The sequence below is a fragment of the Patella vulgata genome, chromosome 6 (genome assembly GCF_932274485.2).
Source record: "Patella vulgata chromosome 6, xgPatVulg1.2, whole genome shotgun sequence".
Taxonomy (NCBI): domain Eukaryota; kingdom Metazoa; phylum Mollusca; class Gastropoda; family Patellidae; genus Patella; species Patella vulgata.
Genome location: NC_065884.2, coordinates 42,710,790 through 42,734,270, shown reverse-complemented (window position 1 = coordinate 42,734,270; position 23,481 = coordinate 42,710,790). Strand labels below are relative to the sequence as shown.

The 23,481-nt window shown below is 33.6% G+C and overlaps 1 protein-coding gene across 1 annotated transcript in view; it reads right to left on the bottom strand.

The window, feature by feature from the left end:
- LOC126823306 (protein yippee-like 1) overlaps nt 1-22,222 on the bottom strand; it is a 37,675-nt gene extending 15,453 nt beyond the window's left edge. The window contains exons 1-3 of the mRNA XM_050552067.1: nt 22,043-22,222; nt 14,751-14,996; nt 13,214-13,257 (exon numbers count right to left, since the gene is read on the bottom strand). Of these exons, the coding sequence (XP_050408024.1) occupies nt 13,214-13,257; nt 14,751-14,855 (149 nt within the window). The 5' untranslated portion in view covers nt 14,856-14,996; nt 22,043-22,222. The remainder of the gene's footprint in view (nt 1-13,213; nt 13,258-14,750; nt 14,997-22,042) is intronic.
- Between the last annotated feature and the right edge of the window lie 1,259 nt (nt 22,223-23,481).

Sequence of the window (23,481 nt, the reverse complement as noted above, 5' to 3'; positions counted from 1 at the left end):
ATTTGGTGAATTTGAGATTTTGAAATTAATAGTTTATTAGTTAGTAGTAATTATTTTTTTCTAAAACTTTTTCATAACATGCATGAATAATTACTAAAAACCCACAGAACATAAATAAATCAACTTCCATTTAGAAACATCTTCATTGGCATTCCGACAAATACTCCTCCATTATAACACCATCACAGACTTAGTGCATAGATGTAATAAATTAAAAAGATAGGTTGCCAGGCAACGAAACATACACCCACAGCAGCTAAATTGTCCGGGCAGTCAACAAGTGTTATCGCATATTTTTTACTTTTTTTGGCAATGAAACATTTATAATACACTAAAATCTGATTAAGAGTAACAACTTATGAAGTAATTATCAATCTGAAGTCAATCAGATGATAACTTTAGCCTCTAGAGCGTCACAACTTTGGCAGTAATTACCGGAAATCATTGAAAATCAATAGGATTCTTTGTCTCATGACCTCAAACACTGTGCATAAATTTAAGTTCAATCGGATATTAACTTTAGCCTCTAGAGCATCCACAAGATTTTTTGAAGTGATCGAGGGCAGTAATTATCGGAAATTGCTGAAAATCAATAGATTGTGGACGCCGGACCGACGGCGACAACATGTTCAACCACAATTCAATGTGGGCGTATATAAAAACCAATGGTAAATAAAACCATAAATAGGTTAATCACATGATTGACATGCACTGGAAGATATTTCCATAAACAATAAAGGATTATAATAAACTGATATGTCATATTACATAACATCATTTGTGTCTAGTGATTCGATCCTGATGTTGGCTGAGAATATTCCTCCAGATTCTCCAGCATGGTTTCCCAATGTCAGTGATGTAGGACCAAGGACCTGGCAAGGAACAGTGTCTAGTTGTTTGAATGGGGCAAAAACTATGGTGCAGTTTGGTCTACTGTATAACGATAAGAGAATACTTGTCGAAACGTTGTGCTATATGTGTATAAACCAGTGATTGTATTCCATATAAATTGTTTCGTGTTTTTAATGTCCAAGATGATTTTATTTTTGCACAAAAGCAATGCTTTTTGTTTAACACTATAGTTTAAGTATGATCTGTATTGTGTTATAATTTTAGTTCTAAACCTATGAGTCATGATAGTTTTTATTTATATCCCTTGTCTCAGCCTTCAGCCAGGCAGTGTGAATTTCTATTCACAGTTTTGGTTGTAGGATGAACTGACCATGATATTTTATGTGTCTACATGTATTTAAATGATAAATGAGGGAATAAATTTTCCCTTTACGTAAACAACTCCAACTCTACTAAAGTCTTCAGCTAAACCTTAATTTGTGACTAAAACATTTTAAAAATTTGTACAAGCCACTGACAAGGTCCCTGGGTTCGATTCAGGTGTTGGCTGAGAAAGTTCCACAGGATATTCCAGTCTGGGTTCAGTGGTTCAAGACGGAAGGCCTGGCAAGGAACAGTGTCTTGTATGGGACATAAAGCAGAGATCTTGTGTATATGTTGGCTTGCACATAAAAGAAACCCTTAAAGTTGGAATCAGACTAAAAGTAGACAGAAATGTCAACGTCTGGGCTAATTTTACATCACAGCACACTGCATGGCAGTTTCTGTACAAGGCAATCTCACATATTAAATTGTCATTCAGGGTCCCTAAAGTAACCCTATACATCTCCACCCTCTAAGTCCTGTGTTCCCAGTATTTGTACATGGCAACAGGTTGTCCTATTTAGTATTTCTTTTTCTTTTTTTGATTTCTTTGACATTTTGTGCAATTCAAGGATCTATGTTCATGTAAATTCATACAATCATTAAGTATGAGGAAGTGGATAAAATGAACATTGAACAATACATCATGAATACAATTAATTTCACTTATGTAAATACACATATAAGCCTAGTACCGTACATGGTTTTTTTGTCTTTAACTACAAGAACTTAAAAGGCTTTGTGGACATGTTTACAAGAAATCATTTAGTCAAAGAATACATTTTAAAATATATCCATAGGCCTCCATATTTCTTGGATGCTGTGGAGATTATCACTGTACTGGAAGAGATGACTGATCTGATTACTGTTAACAGTAAATGAGATGTTTTTAATATGAACCAAATCTTCTCTGCCTCAGGGTATTAATTAATGATCATTTATGGAAAAAATAATATCTGAAATGAAATGTCATGTTAAATATGACATGCATAACGATGTCTAATCAGTTACATCCTTCCAGTCATGTGTACACCAGGATATTACCTTATTTATAGAAATTATTAAGGTGATAAAGTACACCTCCTATTTTATATATGACACCATTTTATAATATTGTCCTTAGCTGACAATTTAGTTAATATGTACTTACTTCACAACATTAGACAACAAGTAGACAGTTACTGTGCACACATATTTACTTTTGTAAACAAAACCTACTTTTTAAATAAATGCGAAATGTTTCAGAGTTGCAGACATCTAACTCTTAAGGCAAGCATGAATATCATTTGTAGAACTTTTTGCCTATAATGGCAAACAAGCATGATATTTATGTATTGCCTGTTACTAGTGCTATAATAGGAAACAAATTGGAAATGAGTATGCCATGTGGCTGTTGGCCTATCAGTGATTCAAAAAGCTCATCATGCTCCCAACCTGTAGAAAATAAATCACCAACGATCAATAAATAGGTTGATTAGATTATATATAGATAGAGGGAGCTGGTCGCTAACATTGTGCTATATTTCTTAACTCCTGTTTGTCGCGACTACATCAAATTCATTCATGGATCTCTCGTTAAACTGGGGTTTTCTTTTTCCACTTTACTGCCATTCTAGATTTCTTATATTACTCAAATCAACTAGGGCAAATTTAAGATTATCTCCTTGCACAGAGCAATTACTTACCAATCGATAACAAGTCTTTTCAAATGATTAACTGTGATTTTATAGAGGATTAGATCATATTACGAAAATTTCACCAAGAAAAAGAGATTTAATAACAGAAATACAATCCTGTTCTCCAACTTGAAGATATTACTACTTGAAGACTGGTCATAAAATGAGTCAATGACTTCTTGAATGTTATTACAGTACGACTATCTATCATGACTCATATATACAAAACACGATTATAATGTCCATGTTTCTCTATTCTTTCCCTATTTGTATGATGATAATAACTTTGTGTAAACTAAATGAAATGGGGTTTAACATCCTACTTTTCTGCTCCATTCGTGCTATAAGCGAATATACAAGTATTAATTAATTAAGTATGATTAAAACTTTATAAAATGATTCTGCCAGAGCTGGTATTTGTTTATTGGTTGAGAGCATGCCATTTTGAAAAGGGGAATATAAATATAGCTACATATAGATATGTAACATTAAATACTGACAATTACATCAACATAAATATGTACCATACATGTCTCGAAAATTAATGTTATTTTGTAAGATATCTGATTATCTAGTCAGATACTGTAATGCATCATAATGTAACTTCCATAATTCGTGCTTGTACATGCAGTTGTGAATAAACTATCATTAAAAGCTTTCATATTACACGTGAAAGCTTAATTATTGTTTTTGTTGGGATTATTATAATTAAGCTTTCATATTTCATCTGCTTGAAATGTGAAAAATCCGTAAAGCTTTTGCGATATTTTACTTACAGGCATTTTCTGAATCCTTGAAGGAATGCCTAAAAATCTATCGGAGCAGAATTTTCATTTAGGTCAACTGATGGTCACCATTTTGAATTTAATATGAACTAGCAGCTGTCAAGCAGGATACGCTACATTTTGCAAGAGATGGATAGAGAACAAGCTAAACAAAGATAGGTTGCCAGGCAACAAAACATACGCCCACAGCAGCTAAATCGTCCGAGCAGTCGACAAGGGTTGTCACATATTTATTCTTTTGTAGGTAATTAGGGGAATTTAATAAGACAATTTCATACAGATGACATTATAATTTTTGTCGTTTGAGGGTTCACAAGGTTCTAAAATCTAAAACAAGGGCCGTAACTCTGGAAGTAATCTACAGAAATTGTTCAAATTCGACAGGCTTTTTCGATTTACTAATTCAAATAATGCATATTAATTCCATACAGATTGGATGATAACTTTTGTAGTTCGAGGTTCACAAAGTTCAACAAAGTAAATCAAGGGCCATAACTCTAGACATAATTGACGGAAATTGCTGACATTCAATAGGTTTCTTCATTTCACTAAATTAAATGATGCATATGAATTTCATACAGATTAGGTGATAATTTTTGTCGTTCACGCGTTCACAAGATTTAACAAAGTTAAACAAGGGCCATAACTCTAGATGTAATTAACGGAAATTTGCTGAACTCAATAGGCTTGTCGGTTTTACTAATTTAAATGATACATATAAATTTCATACAGATCAGATAATAATTAATAACTTTTGTCGTTGGAGCATTTACAAGGTACAACAAAGTGAAACAAGGGCCATAACTCATGGCATAATTAATGGAAATTGCTGAAATTCAATAGGCTTCTTCGTTTCACTAATTTAAATGATGCATATCAATTTCAAACAGATCGGATGATAACAAGGGCCATAACTCTAGATGTAATTAACGGAAATTGCTGAAATTCAATAGGCTTCTTTGTTTTACTAATTTAAATGATGCATAAAATTTCATACAGATCGGTTGATAACTTTTGTTGTTAGAGCGTTCACAAGGTGCAACAAAGTGAAACAAGGGCCATAACTCATGCAGAAATAAACGGAAGTTATTGAAATTAAATAGGCTTCTTCATCTCACTAATGCAAACATCATATATCAATTTCAAAACAATCAGATGATAAATGTAGTCTGTAGAGTGTTCACAAGAAATTGTGGATGATGGACAATAAAAGTTTTGAAATCCCATCACTGCTGTAGGTTTGTGGCCTGTGCTTAGCCAATATTACAAATCTTGGAATGGAATGTTACCATAAACGAAAATTCTTGCTGTACTTACACTGTCAATATTGATACCACTAAACTTTACGTATTCAATCAACATACACAAACAATTATTACATAAAACTGATTAATACATAATTAATACATAAGTACAGCAAGAATTTTCGTTCATGATAACATATTATTCCTAAATTTGGAACATTGGCTAAGCACAGGCCACGAACTGAGACCTCCGGTCTACGCAGTTGTGAGTTTCATAATGGCGAATCAATTCAAACAAATCTTGTTTGTGTTTTTGTATCGCACAATTCTAATTGAAAATAGTATTGGATTATTATAAATTTGTGGCAAGAAATGATTCCTTTTGACAATCAAAGAATAATTACAGTGAAAAATAGGCGGTAAAGATTCTAAAAGTGCCTTATAACCGAGGTGGGGGAAAGCCTTATTTTCATATTAGATGTGTATAGAGCCAGGTAGTTACGGATAGAGGCAGAGCCGATAAGAATCTGTTACTAAAGTAACTAGTAAAATGTCTGTGTCTTATGTCCTAAAGGACATCAAAACATTTATTTGCATGAGGAGTACAGAATGATTGTTATTGTTGGAATAATGCTACATAATTATTTCCATCAGACATTGTTCCGTACCTGTAAGCTACACAACACTTATGTACTTCCTCTTTTTTTTTACCATGTAATTTTATTGCTGCTTTCATTAATGTCAAGGTCATCTAATACTGCTAGTTATCAACTATTTCTTGCACCTTCTAACATTGTATGCAAATTAATATGTTAAAGTAGCCATATCATATATATTTAATTGGATCAAACTGGTTAAGTCTCATCAATCTTTATGTTAGTCCTGTGCCAGTATCTGGAGCTCTGTGATAATGTTTTAAACAGGTACGAGCCATGAACCGCCTCTAACCTCACCATTGATGAATGTGAAAAAAGTGAACAAAAAACTAACCTTGACATGAACTAATCATTAGACCAGTGATTCTCAACAAACCAGTGTGCCGCTAAATTTTGAACGGCACACTAAGAAAATGCGAAAAACCATGTGATCCCAATTTCAAAGTATTCACTGGTGTCTACTTATAGCTGTGTTTTTCTTTATTTAGTTGGAGTCATTCCATGTGTCTAATAGTCTATGGTTGTATGCCGTCTATTTTTCATATATATTTAGCCAGGTGTGACGCTATTTTTTCATGTGTTCCAAGGTGTGCCATTGGCAAAAAAGGTTATTTGTGTACCCAGATGTAGAGTTAGTACCGGGTACTAACCTGGAGATTCATTTCTGGGCATATTTATGTTACATGCACATGTCATATGTCCAGTGAGAATATCATTCATTAAAGAATCTGAGCGTGATTTGATCAATAATAGGAATCCCTTGCAAACTACAATATTGTGAAAGTTGAATCTCTAATAGGAATATCAGTCCAAAAATGGTTCAATTCCAATCAATATTCACACAAACATATGACAACCTATGCTATTCCCTACGTAACAAGAACACCACCATCCTTATTTGCCGTGAATCAAATTGACGGGCATGTTTTAAGTCCAAATGATCCAAGCCAGGTTATCATCTTGTGTTGACATTTTGATTTTTTCTTAAAGATACATTAGTTAAGAGTTTTATAAAGAGTTGGCCATTCTTGCTATAATAATTCAAAAATAGATGATAAAAAAGAACATGTTGAAAATTTCAGTCAAATTACTTTGTTCTGAATGGAATTGTCACTGTTAGAAGTTTGTACTAGAAATAGCCATCAATTGTGTCTTCACCGTCTATGAGAATTGGCGATCGTTTGATTGACAAATGATAACTCCACCCACATATTCTCGAAAATCAAGTAACACGCTCAATGGCTATGGTAGACTTGCTTGGCAGACTTTTCATCACCAGTTTCCGGTTGTGACATCAGCGAGTAACGGTAAACGTTAGCTTGGTCCGCCATTTATTGATTTAATTTTAAATGGAAGAGGCTGTTTAAATCCAAACTGTATCCAAGCCATCCGTTGGTCTACAGAGTTGATTTAAAGCTTGTCGTGTAAATAAAGATCTAATTAATCATTTCTGTAACATCTGAAGCCTAAATAAAGACTTGCAATAGGCAGATTTAGCTCTTGCATAATATATGTTTAATTAAATGTTCAATATTAGTGTGGATACAGTGAGAATTTGGATATTTTTTTGAATAATGCAAATCATGCATAGTTACTTTAAGTGAAACCAGCATTCCCTCTCCCCCCCCCCCCACCTTACAAATGAAAATATGTTATTTGTGTTTGATAATCATCAAATTACATACATGTTGTCATAATAAGACTAAAGAAGTTCTAATTGATGTGTTTACATATGACTGTAGGTAATATCTATGGTTATCATTAAACTGCCATTGAACCACAGATCGGATTCAAATCTGTTGAAAATCAGACCCATCAGATGGCATCGAGAGTAGATTATTGTCTTGTCATGTTAATAAATGTCTATATAACATATGTATATATAAATAGTTTATATAACATTTAAAGCCTCAAGAAAGACATTTATAATACACTAAAATCTGATTAAAAGTAACAACTCATTAACCCTTAATCGGTCAACGTCATGTCGACGTCAAGTGGTTAGGCTAAATAAAGGCTGACGTGAAATATTTTGTATGCATATTTCAATCGACTGCTGCCGAAAAATTATAAGTGATAGACTCTTGACATCAATAAAAAAGTTGAAGGGGATAAGTTGATCTATAATTTGCAAATCATTTTAAGTCCTTTTCATCAGAAATATCGTCTTCAGAATCTGTGTCATCAATATAATCCGAGTCGGAATCATTCATAAGTATTTCAACCACTTCGAGCATCTTTAACCTTCCCGACATCGTTAAATTACGTTTTTCGTCAAAAAATGTTGAACAACATGAAACTGCAACAGGGCATATTAGCTGTAAAAATGTTCCGATGTATGATGCTGTCCTCCAATCGTCTGTTATGGGAAATTTCATACTCATTGAGATGTACTCTTTCATTTAAAATTGGTTTCGACCGGTACCTCGAATGTATGTGTATAACTCATTTTAGGGGTCATTCTGGGGGTCACCAGATGCCCATTTCAGGTTAGTATGTAGATGGCTATACGGTCAGATATTGGTACCTCGTTTGTCTAGGTTCGATCCTCTGGGCTCCTGTTCTAACAGGTTTTATAAATAGCCATAAGTTTCTGTTAATATTCATTCTAAAGGCATGACATATGCCAATAATGTTCTACACATCTCTTTCATTAAACGTTGTGTAATACTTTTATTAACATTAACAAATAACCCATAATCATTCAATATTGAATCATAACTGTTTTATATATATAACACTGGCAGACCTTGGAAGGAAATTGCATACATGTGCATTGCAATAATACAAACATTCATGTTTACAAGTAAAAGCCCTGACTATAAAATCTAATCTATATTTTTTGTTTGGAATGAGGTCATCCAGCCACTGAGAAAGAAATGTCTATTTCTGTAACCAGGAAGATAGTAGCGCTTACAATAAACAACAAGGCTTATGCTACCGCAGATTTACTCAACAGAATTCATCTGCTTTCTGTCTTTAAGCCATTATTTATCTGCTACTTCCACTAACTAAGATTATATATTTGACATAGATGCAGATAATTTGCTTTTACATGCCTGATTTTATAAGTAACCTTTTAATAATAGAAAATAAATTATCCCATGCAGAATGCAGTTTATTCTGGTTCTCTTATTTCCGCTTGATCAAGTTGAGTTACACAACAGTTGTGTGGATATTTTAGAATTAAATAGGTAAAGCAGGTATCTACTAGATGTTTCCAGTCTTATCTCAAATATGTTATTTACATGTAAGCAGATTATATAAATAGGCCAACAAACAAACAACTCAACACATGAAACAAATTACTTATGCACATGCCATTTTTTTTGTATTCAATTGATATTATATTTAAAGAAATTTGACTGTATCTTTTCTCATATAATCAAAAGAGAGAAAAGAAAAAAATGACAGACAATTGGATGTATACATAGACACATAGCAGTTAAAGTCTCCCAAGCAGTACATTTTTATTCTTTTGCAGGGAATCCACAGTGGCTCAGTGAGTAAGACGTTGACTCGCTATCCCGGAGGTTCCAGGTTCGATCCCTACATTGGCTGAGAAAATTCATCAGGATTTTGCATCCTTATTAGTGGTGCACGATAGAGGGCTTGGCAAGGGACAATGTACATGTATAATCCTTCGGAAGGTACGAAAAGCTGATGTCCGGTGTACACATTGGCATGCACGTAAAAGATCCCTTTGCAGTTGGAATTTGATATAAAGAGTAGGCTGTAGTTCCGGTGTCCGAGCAAAATTTCCCTCACAGCACACTGTATGGCACTAAACCCTATTTCAATTTTCATTTCATTCTTTTGTAGGTCATGGGAGATTTTTCCAGACACAATATACAAGGGCAACAACCTATTAAGAAATTATCAGAAATATATAATTTGGTGGAATCTTTCCTAATGCAAGCCAAAACGAAACAAACTAGATCTGCCAGGCAGATATGAAAGCTTTCATATTCACGGCCACTTCCTGTCACATGTCATGGGTTATAAGCTTAAAAATAGCGAGAAACATTTCACCCACACGGAAAAATAATCTGAAAAACAAAGGGAAATCACGGAGACTTATATTGCTGTAATCGGATTGACTTCCTATTCCAGAAGTTTCAGAAAAATGGAAGAAGCCATTTAAAAACGGGAAAGATCAGAAAATGAAATGAAAATGGTGGGAAAGAACTCAAATATGGCAGGAGAGTATTGAAAAATTAAATTAGATAACTTTGGATGGAAATTATATTTTTGAAATCAGACTGACCTCAGATATTCAAAAATGTAGGTCAAATTAAGGAAATAACATGTCCTATAAACAACTTTGTCGGCACCAAAAAGTTCAAAGGCGAAATTTGAAATTTTGAAAAACCAAACTTTCAACCCCGATACCGGCTATCTAGAAATATATTTATTTCGGAAATAGGAGACGAAATCTCCAAACTACGGCCTATTGTGTTTCTTATAATGGCCGCTAACGTGAATTTTTCACTTTTTTCATATTCAATTTAAAATGGTGACGGTCAGTTGACCAAAATCAAAATTCTACTCTGCACATTTTTGTAGACATTCCCTCAAGGATTCAGATAATGTAACTCCCATGTCTGTAAGTAAAATATCGCAAAAGTCTTTGGGATTTTTCACGTTTCAAGGTGGTGGCATATTATGTGTACCCATCAATAGTGTCTTAGCTAGTACAGAATTAAATTTTCAAGGCAATCTGACTATATTTTATCGATTTTTGCGGAAATTTTGATCCTTAATTTTGAAAATAGTTGACTAATTCATGAAACGGCAGCCTATTTCGATTATTTTCAAGCCGTAAATGGGAATTTTTCACCCGTAAACAACTTTGTCGGCACAAAGGCAAAATTTGAAATTTTGAAATATTCAAGTGGGTAGGTCAAGTTTCAGAAAGATCCTATGGTTAGATTCTGAGATATAAGCTTGGCAGGAAAAACACAAAACAATAATAAGAATAATAATAATAATCTTAACAAAAACAATAAGCTTTCATATGAAATATGAAAGCTTAATAGTAAGTATATAGCTGTTCGAGAATTTTTTATCTTGTGAACATAACAGTAAACAATGTGCACATAAGTTTTAAGCCAACTGGATAACTGTAACCGTTAAGAGTGCCCACAAAGGGGTTATGGCAACACACAACCGCATTTGAATCTGGCCATGAAAAAAAGCAATGCTAATATATTGGGGAGTAATCTGAAGAACCTGACTCTTTCATTTCAATGACCTTTTTAATCAATAGTTTGTTGATTGATATATGGCCATTGGAGTGATGTACATGTATTCTAAAGTCAGGTGAATAGTCAGATATTTTGAACCTTGGCAGAATTAGAAATGACTTACGGTAATTGTTATTACCACAACTTGTAGTACTATCTTCCTGTGTATACAGGTAGCAGTAGATTATAATAACACCTGTACCATTACAAGGTTAAAGACCACAACTTCTATTATTTATATGTATATATCAGTTACCAGTAGAAAACAGAATCTGATTAAAACTCACATGGTATCAAGGTGTCTTTTGATCCGCTGAAAAGCGTGAATGTTGAACAAAAAATATTAACTGTAGATAAAATATGAAATCACATCGATAATAGTTTTCAGCTGATCAAAAACACTGCATGGCAGCATATCATTTCAGAAACCTGTCATGTCCGACAATTCTTATTGCTATTATTAGAATGGTTTCACAATTTCTTCTGCAGTTAAGAGATTTTGATGTAAGTTCAACTCACTGTCAGTTTTAATACAGCACAGACTCTAAGTAGATACATGTATTTATTCTGATTTTTGAAGTGCACATGAAGAGGTATGCAAATAAGCTATGTTAAAATTTTTAATCAAAATGCTGTTTTTCCTGTTTACAATGTGTATTCCAAAATAATTTTCATGTTTTTTTTGTTTTTGTTTTTAAAATTGGACCATCATTTTTGGACGGTAGACCTTGTAAATGCACTTAAAAAGGAACCGGATATACTGCAATAAATATTTATAGCCACTTGAAAATAAAAGATGTATAAGATGTGGATCATATTCATAATTAAGATGTTCACTTTATTCAAAGGCATAATTTAGATGTATCATACAGATCAAATGGAAAGTATTGACCTTTTTAGATGTCTTATCAAAGGTATTTAAAGTGTTTTGTTTCATACAAGTTTCCAAAAAGATACTCTTCATAGTCTTCTTTCTAAAAATAACACATTATAGTTATGCTGAATTGCACTGTTCATGAATCAAATGTGTCAGTAGTCTTAAATTTCTCTTTTTAAAATTTTAGCCCTGCGCACTCCTCTTTCATAAATCCTGCATATGCTACAGGAAAGAGTAGGCATCTTGAACTACTCTTGAACAGCTGAAACTTTTGTCACATGCCCTCAAAAAAATATACTAAACACAAAATGCCAATGGCCTAATGGCTAAAGAAAGCTACTATATGATGTGCATCTGTAATAATTTGTAAGCCAAATCTATAATCTCCATCAGACACAAAGTCAGCTGTCAACAGTATCATTTATTTTTCTGTTCAATTTAATCAAGACTTTAATATAAATAAGTTTTTAAAGACCTATAGTAGAAACCAAATACTGGAAAAGCCACTTGAAACTTATCATACCAGACATTATCATTTTCACAAAGTTCTTTAACCTATCCAGCTCATGAAAAACTTCAACACTAGTCAAACTCTAATATTACTATTCTTATCACATTTCAAATACTCAAATTCCCAAATAAAAAGTACAGCATAGAGTTTATATTCCTATTTCAAGATATTAACCATTTGAAAGTGGTATATGCTGGTATGACTTATGAGATGGTATGGTATCATGCATGACCCTATTTGAAGATATTATTCTCGGTGGAAGTGGTATATATGGTGATTTGAGAAGGCTATGGTATATCATGACTCTATTTAAAGATATTATCCTCAGTGCATGTGGTATATGGTGGTATGAGAATACTATGGTATATCTTGACTCTAAGATATTATCCTCAGTGGACATGGTATATGGTGGTATGAGAAGGCTATAGTATATCATGACCCTATTTTAAGATTATCCTCAGTGGAAGTGGTAGATGGTGGAATGAGAAGCTGTGGCATATCATGACTCTATAAGAATCTAAGTATGCCATAAAGAATATGATGTTGTGGAATTGTGTAGGTAAAGTTGTAAGCAAGCTCTTATTATAGAACATTATCACTATCACAGTCTTACTGTCATTAACAAACCTGATAGTAACCAGACAGAAGAAATGTCAATGAATAATACTGATTAATGATTGAATACTCATGGTGCTGCTTCATTTGTATTTCATCTTGTTTCCTGACAATTGAGGTGAATAAAATTTGGAATTTAAAGTGCAACGGATATGAAATGTAAAATCTAAATCTTCATCTATGGCATGTTCATGTTATTTTTATTTAAACTTAATAACTGTAATTGTCATTGGAAAGATACATGTAAGAGTGAAGCCTATGATGCATTTATTTCATAATGTAGTATTTGAAATGCACAATACAATTTATTTTAATACTTTCCAAAAATTCAAAATATCCATGTACTGTAAGCATCCTTAAACTGAATGTTAATGTAAAAATAACTTACACATCATTGAAGAGATAGGCTCGACCCTGACTCCCTTGAAAAGACTGAAATAAAAAAACAAAACACAAAACATATAGGTTTTGAGATAATCCCTTTAATGTACATTGGGCTAACAATGGCAGATATACTTTAATGAACTATAAGAAGCTATTTGAATTAATTTGTGTATAGATTCAGTCAATCAAAGTAATACAGATCGAACTTTCATTAATTAAACTCTTTGCCATTGCAGAAACATCAGATTGAATGACCTTTACCATTTATCAGGGGAAAGAGTTACGTATAACATATTATTACACAAAATAAAAATCTCGGTCAAATATTGATGGTCCTTTAACGTGAACTATTTTTATAGTTGTGATATTGATTGGTTTGGTAGACTTGATGACAACAAGGCTATATTTGTTCCTATATAAGGATCCTTACAATCCATGATCTAATTAAAAGATGGCTATTTTTATACTTTAATGGAAATGGCTCATAATTGCCAAGAGATCTAAAGAATATGTTTATGATCATCACCTTTAAGTTAAGACTTTCCAGTTCCCCATATCATGACGGTTGGTTTTAAATCACAGGGAATTGTACTTATTTGACTATCTATCATTTTAAAGTGCCTCCCCATCAGAGCATCGATTTTATTTTCACAAAAAATGGATAACTTTGTTCCAAGCATCTTAAAAGATGTTTAAAAACTATATCTTTCTTTTATAGCTACTAGTTCAAATCCTGCAGTTAGGATTTAATTGAAAGTTCTAGTACAAGAGATCTGAGAATTTCAGCTTCAATTTTGAACTGTTATCTGAACGTCTTATCAACAATATTATGCGCTTGGTGTTATCTCATGTTGAACAAGAAAATATCAATTTATTGATTAATTAAATTCTGGACTTTCAGTCGACTGAGACAGAATGATGGCCGTAATTCGTCTTAGAAACATGGTCTTAAGCATGGCCCAGAGCTTAAAATGTAATGATAATATCAATAAAATGATGACTCCATTGTAATGAAAATATGAAATATTGATATATTATACACTTTTTAAAGAACACGTTTCCCATGTTTCTTCCGAAGCAGTGATTGTTATACAAAATTTTAAGAGCATGAGGATCATTTTCAAATTCCATGTGTACCGGTACATGTATAGGGTACGACAAGAATCATTTTTATTACAGGTAGACAATGTACATGTATAACCACATTCAGTGTATAAAAAGATCTTTGGGTTATTATAAACAGGCATTTCAAGTTTCATCAAAATCGGGTGAAAATTGTGACCTCAATAGTGTCCACAAGCTAAAAACGTGATTTTTTGTACAGTCAAGGGCCATAATCCGTGAAGTTATGGTCCGATACATGCCAATATCGAAAGGAACCGAGATCTTTGGGAGATAGACCTATATTTCAATTTTCGTCAAAATCGGATAAAAATTGTGACCTGTAGAGTGTCCACAAACAAATTTGGAACGGACGGAGGCGACTGCATAATACGGGCACATGAATATGTGGGTGTATAAAAATTGTCCTAATACTGTACCTTTGAGATCAGTTCGTCGTGATTGGCTAGGTGAGCTCGGCAATGCACACAACTATATGTGCGGTGACATTTGTTTGGTAGATATTTCTGAAATGTTTTCACCATCTTTACGATATTTAGACATCAAAACGGGTAGGCGTATTCCAGTGCCAAAATTGCTTGCCTTTGTGTCTAATATTCTCTTCCAATCAGAGAAATTGATTTCTGCTACTCAAGACTTTTATTTTTTAAACATCTCTTCTATACCTGAAAAGTAGAATTCGTCAATAACTAATGGATCTTGGGAGAACAGGTTAAATCAAAGACCACTTAATGAAATAAAGAACTCTATTTTCAAATTTTTTAAAAACTGCAAATAAGCTGTTTTTCAAGTATTTTTATTGTATAGACCTACTTCAGTTGACATCAGACTAAGTATTCTATTGACTATTTAAACTAATTCATTATCTAATTAAGTGAGCAAGTCCTGAAATAAAAACAACTTAAAATTTAAATTGTTAATATGTAAAATTAGTTCAGAGCCAAAACGTTTGTGACAAATATAATATTTTGTTGCTATTTATAAAGCATAGACGTAACCAAGCTAAAGGTGTGACTGACGTCATTTGGGACAGGTACATGTATAGGATGCATAGTTTTTATATACATGTAGTGTTATTTTAAAGATGTCAAAAGCTTATTGTTTAATGTTTGAAATCATGCAAATTAGTATTAGTTTAGCTTATTACTCACTGCAACAACATTACATTAAAAAACATTCAATTCCAAATATATCTATATCGGTATATCCTTTAATCTATTACGCATTTCTTTATCAAGTTTATACACATGTGTTCTAGTTTTATATATATAAATATATATAAGGTTATCAGTACATATCAGACTAATGTATTTTGACTGACTGAAGAGTAACCTACATTGGTGTAGTTACACAGTAAACAATAACAAACCATTTGATCAACCATAACATAGCCTCAAAACTAGGTCGATATAAAGATCTGTCATGCCATACAGTCATAAATGTAAACATTAACAAACTATTAATGTTACTCAATTTTTCAAACTCACTGATCATCATTTGCACTTTTGGATAATATTTTGTGGGTAATCCATGCTAAAATGTACTCAAATTGATTATTTAACATTTATTTACTCAAGACAGAAAAAACAAAATATCAAAGATAATCTCCTGGCTTGGATAAAAAGAAACCCATCAAAAGAATTTAACCAAAGATCGCATAGGTGACACTGTCATGTTTATATAAATTCTGCAGTGGATGCCAAATGGTAATTTTCAATTCCTCATAATTTTTTTTATGAATACTGAACGGAATCATTTATTACTGATATTTCTTTTAGAGATTTAACTTTCACAATATTGTAGTTTGCGAGGGATGATGATCAACAATTTTGATTATATAACTCGATTATGAATATTTTTGTTAATAAAGAAACCCCAACAATATCCAATAATTCTTTACTCTAGCCACCAGTATTCCTGCAGTGGGGAATACTCTACAAGGGAGATGGGGAATGTAATCTGCCTGGAAACGTCATCACAAATCTCCCTGATAATTCAGTCTTGTACAGTTGTACTGTGTTCACATGCTTTAGAAATTGAATAAACCAGAATATAAACTTGGCAGTAAAATGGTTAATGAGTTTCAAATTTTTGTAATACATGTAACTTTAATTACTGAGAGGTTATACACATGACTTTGTAAAGCTTTACATATTTACTGCTAAGCTACACATACATCATATGTCACAGCAAATGTTATGTAAATATACAATGGTCAAAACTATGTATACTAAGATAGAAAGTTGAAAGAGATATAGTTAAAGACTGAATGAACACCAATGAAATACAACATGTAGTAGTATCAGAAATAAATCAAAGATAATTAGCTTATACATGTAGATACAAAAAAATTTGACTAGGACACTAATAGTTGTCCAGCCTCACAACTCTCAGATACAGATAGGTTGCCAGGCAACGAAACATACGGCCACAGCAGCTAAATCGTCCAGGCAGTTAACAAGAGTTTAATATACGAACCATTTAATATCATGGATTTAGCTGTTCAAGTTATCAAAATTCATTGAAAATCAATATACTTGTTCATCTCAAGACCTTAAACTCTGTGTATCAATCTGAAGTCAATCGGATGATAACATAAGCCTCTAGAGTGTCACAAGATTTTTCAAAGTGATCAAGGGTCATAACTTTGGCAGTAATTATCGGATATCATTGAAAATCAATAGGATTCTTCGTCAATCGGATATCAACTTTAGCCTCTAGAGCATCCACAAGATATTTTGAAGTGATCAAGGGCCATAACTCTGGCAGTAATTATCGGAAATTACTAAAAATCAATAGGCTTCTTTGTTTCATAACCTTAAACACTGTGTATAAATTTAAAGTCAATCGGATATTCACTTTGGCCTCTAGAGCATCCACAAGATTTTTTGAAGTGATCAAGGGTCATAACTCTGACAGTACAATGTAATTATCGGAAATCACTCATGACCTTAAACACTGTGTATAAATTTAAAATCAATCGGATATTAACTTTAGCCTCTAGAGCGTTCAAAAGCCGGACCAACGGACAAACCAACGGACGGAGGCGATGACAATATACGACCACATTTCAATGTGGGCGTATAAAAATGCAGCCTCTCCTTTTAACTTATAAATAAACTAATAAAAATCTTTAAACTGATTATTGGAATGTGAAAGGTCAGGATTGGCATGGTTTCCCTTTGTCAATGGTGCAGGATGCAGGGTCTGGCAAGGAACAGAGTCTAGTCTTTCGGCTGGGACAAAAACCAAGGTACCGTGTACATGTTGGTGTGCATGAAAAAGACAGTTTGAATTTGAAATAAGAGTACCATACTTAGGGTAGGCTAGTAGACTGAGGCATCACTGTCTGGACACAATTTTCCTCATAGCACACTTGGATGGTGTATGCCTGTCTTGAGAGGGGTTCACAAGTCCGCGGGTTCACTACTCCGCAGGTGCACTAGTGCGCAGCTATTAAAAATACTATAAATATGGGTATCAAAAAAAAAAAAAACAGCAGGTAATATCAATGTCGTTATGTTGCGTAAAAATGTTGTATTGCCCTGTTAAAATGTCAGCCATCTTCCGCTCAATATACAGTTTGATATGTGCACTGATCCTGGTGTTGGTCATATAAGTTCCCTGGAATTTTGCAGCGTGGTTTCTCCCCTTTCTGTAGTGCAGGACGAAGGGCCAGTGTCTAGTTGTGTAGATGGGACAAAAACACAAGCCCCTGTGTACACATTGGCGTGCACATAAAAGAATCCTTCACAGTTGGAATTTGATGGAGAAATGCCGCTGTCCCTAGAAAATTTCCGTCATACATGTAGCCCTCTACATATATAGCGTATGCCTATCATCAATAGTCCGTGCATGCGCTATACAGTGTACGTACTATGAGGGAAACTTTGGCCAGATAGTGGCGCTAAGCCGCTAACGGCCTACTCTTACATTGAATTCAATCAATTCTTGGAACCAGCGTTACATACTACTTTCAATGTGGGTACGTTGCGTACATACCATTGGTGTATTACATTTCATTGTCAGTTGGGGTTTACATTTCATTGTCACTGTGGGTGCATTACATTTCATTGTTTGGGTGGGTGCGTTAGTATTATTGTCAGAGTTCATTACAGGTGTGGGTGTATGTATGTTGGGTGGGCAAATGGTTAGGGTGTGCGCGCTGTATCATAAGGTCTGTTGTCATTGAGTCAACCGGTGTGGTTTTGATTCCCCGGTTGTATGTAGCAAGAGGAGTAGGGTCGCCAGTCCAACCTTGTGGGTTTTCTACGGGTCCTCCAGTTTCCTCCCACTGCTAAAAACCCCTATGTGTAATTGATTATTGAAATAAATTTGAACCATATGTCAGTTCCGAGATGACCTATTTTGTTTCGAGTGGACGTTAAACCCCATTTCTCTCTCTCTCATTACGGGTGTGCATTTACATGTGATCATCAATCGTAAAAAAAGGCAATAATAGATATCGGCGGAGTAGCGCGCCCACAGACTAGTGAACCCGTGGACTAGTGAGCATTCCCCCCCCCCCCCGCCCGACTTTATTAGCCTGTTAGGTGCACAACAACAGAATGTTACATGTAAACCCAATTTCTTTTCTTTTTGTACTTTCCGTAGAACATTTGACTTGCCTGACTTGTTTTGTACAATAATACAGGGCCCATCAATCAACCGGTGCTGGTTTAGTGTGACTGATTTTGAAACAAGAGCACCCAACTCCACTGACATTGAAAAATCCCAAACAAACAGGTCGGTTCTCACCTCACCCATAGGCGTACAGGCCGATTTTCATTGTGGGGCTGTATCATTTTTGCTTGAAAAATATGACGGCAGCATCCGTAAAATGGACCTAGATAACTTTACCAGATAGCTCCTGATCAACAATCAGTGAAATTCGCTAAGAACTAATATGCTAAGGCGGGGGACAATTAAACATGTAATACCACAACAATCTGAATCAAAATCGGTTTACAAGTACATGTATACATGTACAAAATATTAATCTGGCTGTGACAAGGGTTTTTAGTTAAGTGTCAAACATCATCGGACCAGATACATGTAAAGAACTTGTTTTCTAGAAAAATATATGGGATTGTACTTTGCAGTAATATACAGCAAAACAACCTAGCTAGTTTATTCTAAATAATCGTAGCACAATCTCGAAAAAATACCGGCAAGTAGCACTAGAACCAGTACAGTTTCAGTTTGAGAACTAGACACCCTGAATCAAAATCAGAATTGTGTGAATTTCTGAAACTCTGAACTCTGGTTGGGAACTGCATAAACCCACCCAATGGTCAGTAAAAGTCACAGATTTCATGGGATGGAATAATTTTCATATTTTTTCTTTTTTTATACATGTATCCACTAAAATTTTATTTTTTTCATCTTTTGGCCACTGCTCAAAAAATTTGATCGCCCGAAAAAAATTGTTTTGCACCCCAAGCCCCGCCTCGGTGCCTCCCCCAGCTCTTACGCCTATGCCCTCACCCTTGGTGCTTTATTTTGATTCTATATATTTAATTATAATAAATTTTTGAATCATTGAGTGATTTATAGACTATTGCTTGGGGCGTGTACTGTAAGCATGAGCTTAGATATTGTTACATGTAATTTAAATAGAACTTAACCCTATTAATTTTTATACAATACATGTATCTATAAATTTTATTTTTAATGTCCTGTATACTATCTAATTTAAATGCTTATATTCTCTATGCACATGTTGCTATGCACAACATGAGGTAGGTTACTAAAAATAGTTTTATCTTGGCTATAAAATCCTGAGTGAAAAGTCACATGGTTGACAGACCTACATTGTACATCCCAAAATGTAAACAGGATGAGACTTTCTTTAGTCTCTGTCTCTTAATATAGTATAATGGTATATTATGTGCATTTAAAATAAACCCAGAATGGAAAATTGTCTTTAACGTAACCAGAACATGCCAAAAATTGATCCTCAGAAGGCCAATGTTCTTGACATATTTAATTAGACTTTCTTTTGAGTCTAGATGTAACTTCCTTAATTTTTTTTACCATACAAATAAGGTAATTAGGAAAACAAGAAATAAATTTCCTTATCTGTCATCTTTCTCAAATTATTGAAAAGTACTAAGCCTATGGAGTAAAATGCTTATTTTTTTGAAGAAACAAAAAATTAATTGATTATATACATGTACATGTAGTACATGTAGTTAAGTACATGTCATATCCCAAGATTTTAATCTCATAGAAATGCATGTTATAAGTCAGGTACGCCAAATTGTAACTTTTTGTAAGCCTACTTAAAGGCACATTATGTAAGATTTAGATAAAGAACTGGGCGTTCTTGCTATAATAGTTCAAAATACAAAATGAATGAATATATTGAAAATTTCATTTAAATTATTTTATTCTGATCTGAACGAAGGTGTCAATGTTTATATTTTTGACAAGATGTGTGCATTGATTGTTTATTGTCGTAACCATGGTGCTGGTTATTCGAGATTTAGCCTCGCTTCTCCATCTTTAAATTAAATCGTTAAATGGCTGAACTGTTCTAATCAACTTGAAATCTGAGCCATCCCATGGCATCAAGAGTTTAGTATGATCTTGTCATGTTAATAAATGTTTAGTCTAATTAATAATTTATATAACATTTAAGAATTTAAGGCCTAAAGAAAGATCTGCAGTAGGCAGATTTAGCTCTTACAAAGGCTACTGTCTTTTAAACAAACTGGAATAGCCTAATGATCAATATCAAAATACAAATCCCTTTTAACTCAGATTATGTTAACACTAATAATTAACAAAACTGCTTCACTTAAGGCTAAGAAAAAAAAAGCAACAAGGCTCACCTCACTATCTGGTGTATTGACTGAATCTATAAGCTTAATATCTATCTTTAAAACTAACAAAGAAAATAATTGCTTGTGACATCACAGTATCACACACACATTCAGAACAAAGAGATAAAAAATAGAACGAAAATATAGCTGGCAACTGGGGCTTTCATTCATCAACCATCTGCTGGTTCAAATTATCTAATAAGGGAAATGTTCTTTGTCTAATGTGAATAGCTGCTAACATTTTTTTTAATTTATCATGTAATAAATCTAACCATCTTCAACCTATAAAGCTATTATTTTTTTTTATAGTACTGGATATGTGTTGTGTCAAAACAAAGAAAACGCTTCTCCCTAGATCATATTGATCACAAAACCAAAGTTGATAACCCAATAAATCACCAGACACGATAGGCCTACACTTATTCCTTTCCTGTTTTTGTCAATCCACAAGGAAAACCCAAAAGAATGTAGCTTCTCATTTATATATCTAATGAAAAAAATGAACAATTTGGCACGTTTCTGTCTGGAATTGGCAAGAATTCATTTCTCATAGGCTATTGTATTTGTTTTGCATTTCGATTTGACCTCGACTGGTGGGAAGTGGGAGCTTAGAGTTTCGAGCACATTTTGGGGGTTTGATCATACTTTTACGACCAAATTAACGGTTCCATTGGTTACTGTAATTCGTTAATTGGTTTACGAAGTTAATCATGTACGAATTAGGACCACTGTCAAGTTTCATACGTCGACAGACACGTTTGTTTTGATTCCTATCTTGCTGCTTTCTTCCTTAGTACAAAACGTGTCCTATTTTCCGTCAGCTGTCAGCTTGACGCGCCTTGTCAGATGGTGAAATAGTCTATTACTATTATATCGTCGCTTACCTTGACAAATATTCATATTCATATGTTCCTCTAGCTTCCAAAATAATCACTTAGAATTCCAAACACTAAAAAATAGAGCGCCACGGTGGAATTTGCAAACAGTGTCAGCTTTGAGTTTTCTCGTGTATAAAGTCAATGCCAGTCTGTTTATTTTCCTGCTGGCGGAAATACTGTGACGTTGGAACACGTGACTGTAAGAGCTTCACGGCAACACAAACAGAGAACACGTGGTACACCATTACAAGCAGACGAACTACAGAAGAGAAAACATCCACTATGCAAGGTAGTCTGAACACTAAAAGAATAACACAGTAAGCCCTGCACAAATACTGGGGATCTTTACCAAAAGGCGTTTTTTTTTACCAGATTTATCACAAATACTGAAATCTCTACGAGAATAAGTTTGACCGAGAGAAAAAAAAGATAATAATAATCCTTGCTTGATTGATAAATGAAATGACAATGACAATGTATTGTAATTGTATATTTACCATAATAAATATATAGATGTCCAGATAAGCACGCCCACCGTTAATTTAAAGACGTTGCGAATTTTATTTTATAATGGACAGATATTTATAGGCTAAACAACATGGGTAAATCGAAGTATGGCCAAGATGCTAATTATCTACGCTGTTTTAATAACGCCTATTTTGATTTTAGCAAAAACTAGCGTACGATAATAGAGAATTATTATGCAATTATTTTAATTTAAAATTAGATAACTAAGAGAGAACTCAGAAAGCCAGAGAGAGAGAGAGAGATCTTTACGCATAATTGAAAGGGAATTGATTATCTATACTATACTACGTGATAAAAAATAACTTTTCTGGATTTGGCGATCTGTCCTATACGGTAGGCCTGCTAAACCTACGATGCTGAAAATTTCTGAAATTTCTGAATTTGGCTATCTGGGGAAAGTGGTAGAAAATGGTCGACTTAAAGCGATAATTTCATATTTTCTAAGAAAGTCAAAACATAATTAGTTCTATGTCTTTTGCTCAATAGGTTATCAACTCACTATTATACGACCATGGGCATTATTTCCCACCCTTAAAAATCATTGACACAGGAAATAATAACACAATTACCTCCCTTGTTTTCCTATTGCCTCCATGCATTAGCTACTTTCAAACGTTGGAATTTGAAGTTGAAAATGATATTTTTGCCAATTTCTCAGCTAGCAATAGTGAATTATAGGATTAATAGGATTATTCTTTAACAAGGTATAAGGACGGTTTATGGATACCATCTATTTTAAGGCTTTATTTTAATAAATTTTAAAATATAAGGTTCACCTCTTACTATTAGTATTACTAATGTTTAGTGTTTTGATGAATACGTGTGCCCCATTAGTTGATAAACACCGTGAATTAGTCTAGGGTAGTACGAAACTTCCATATTAATTTGAACAGGTCAACAAAATAGATAATAGGTTT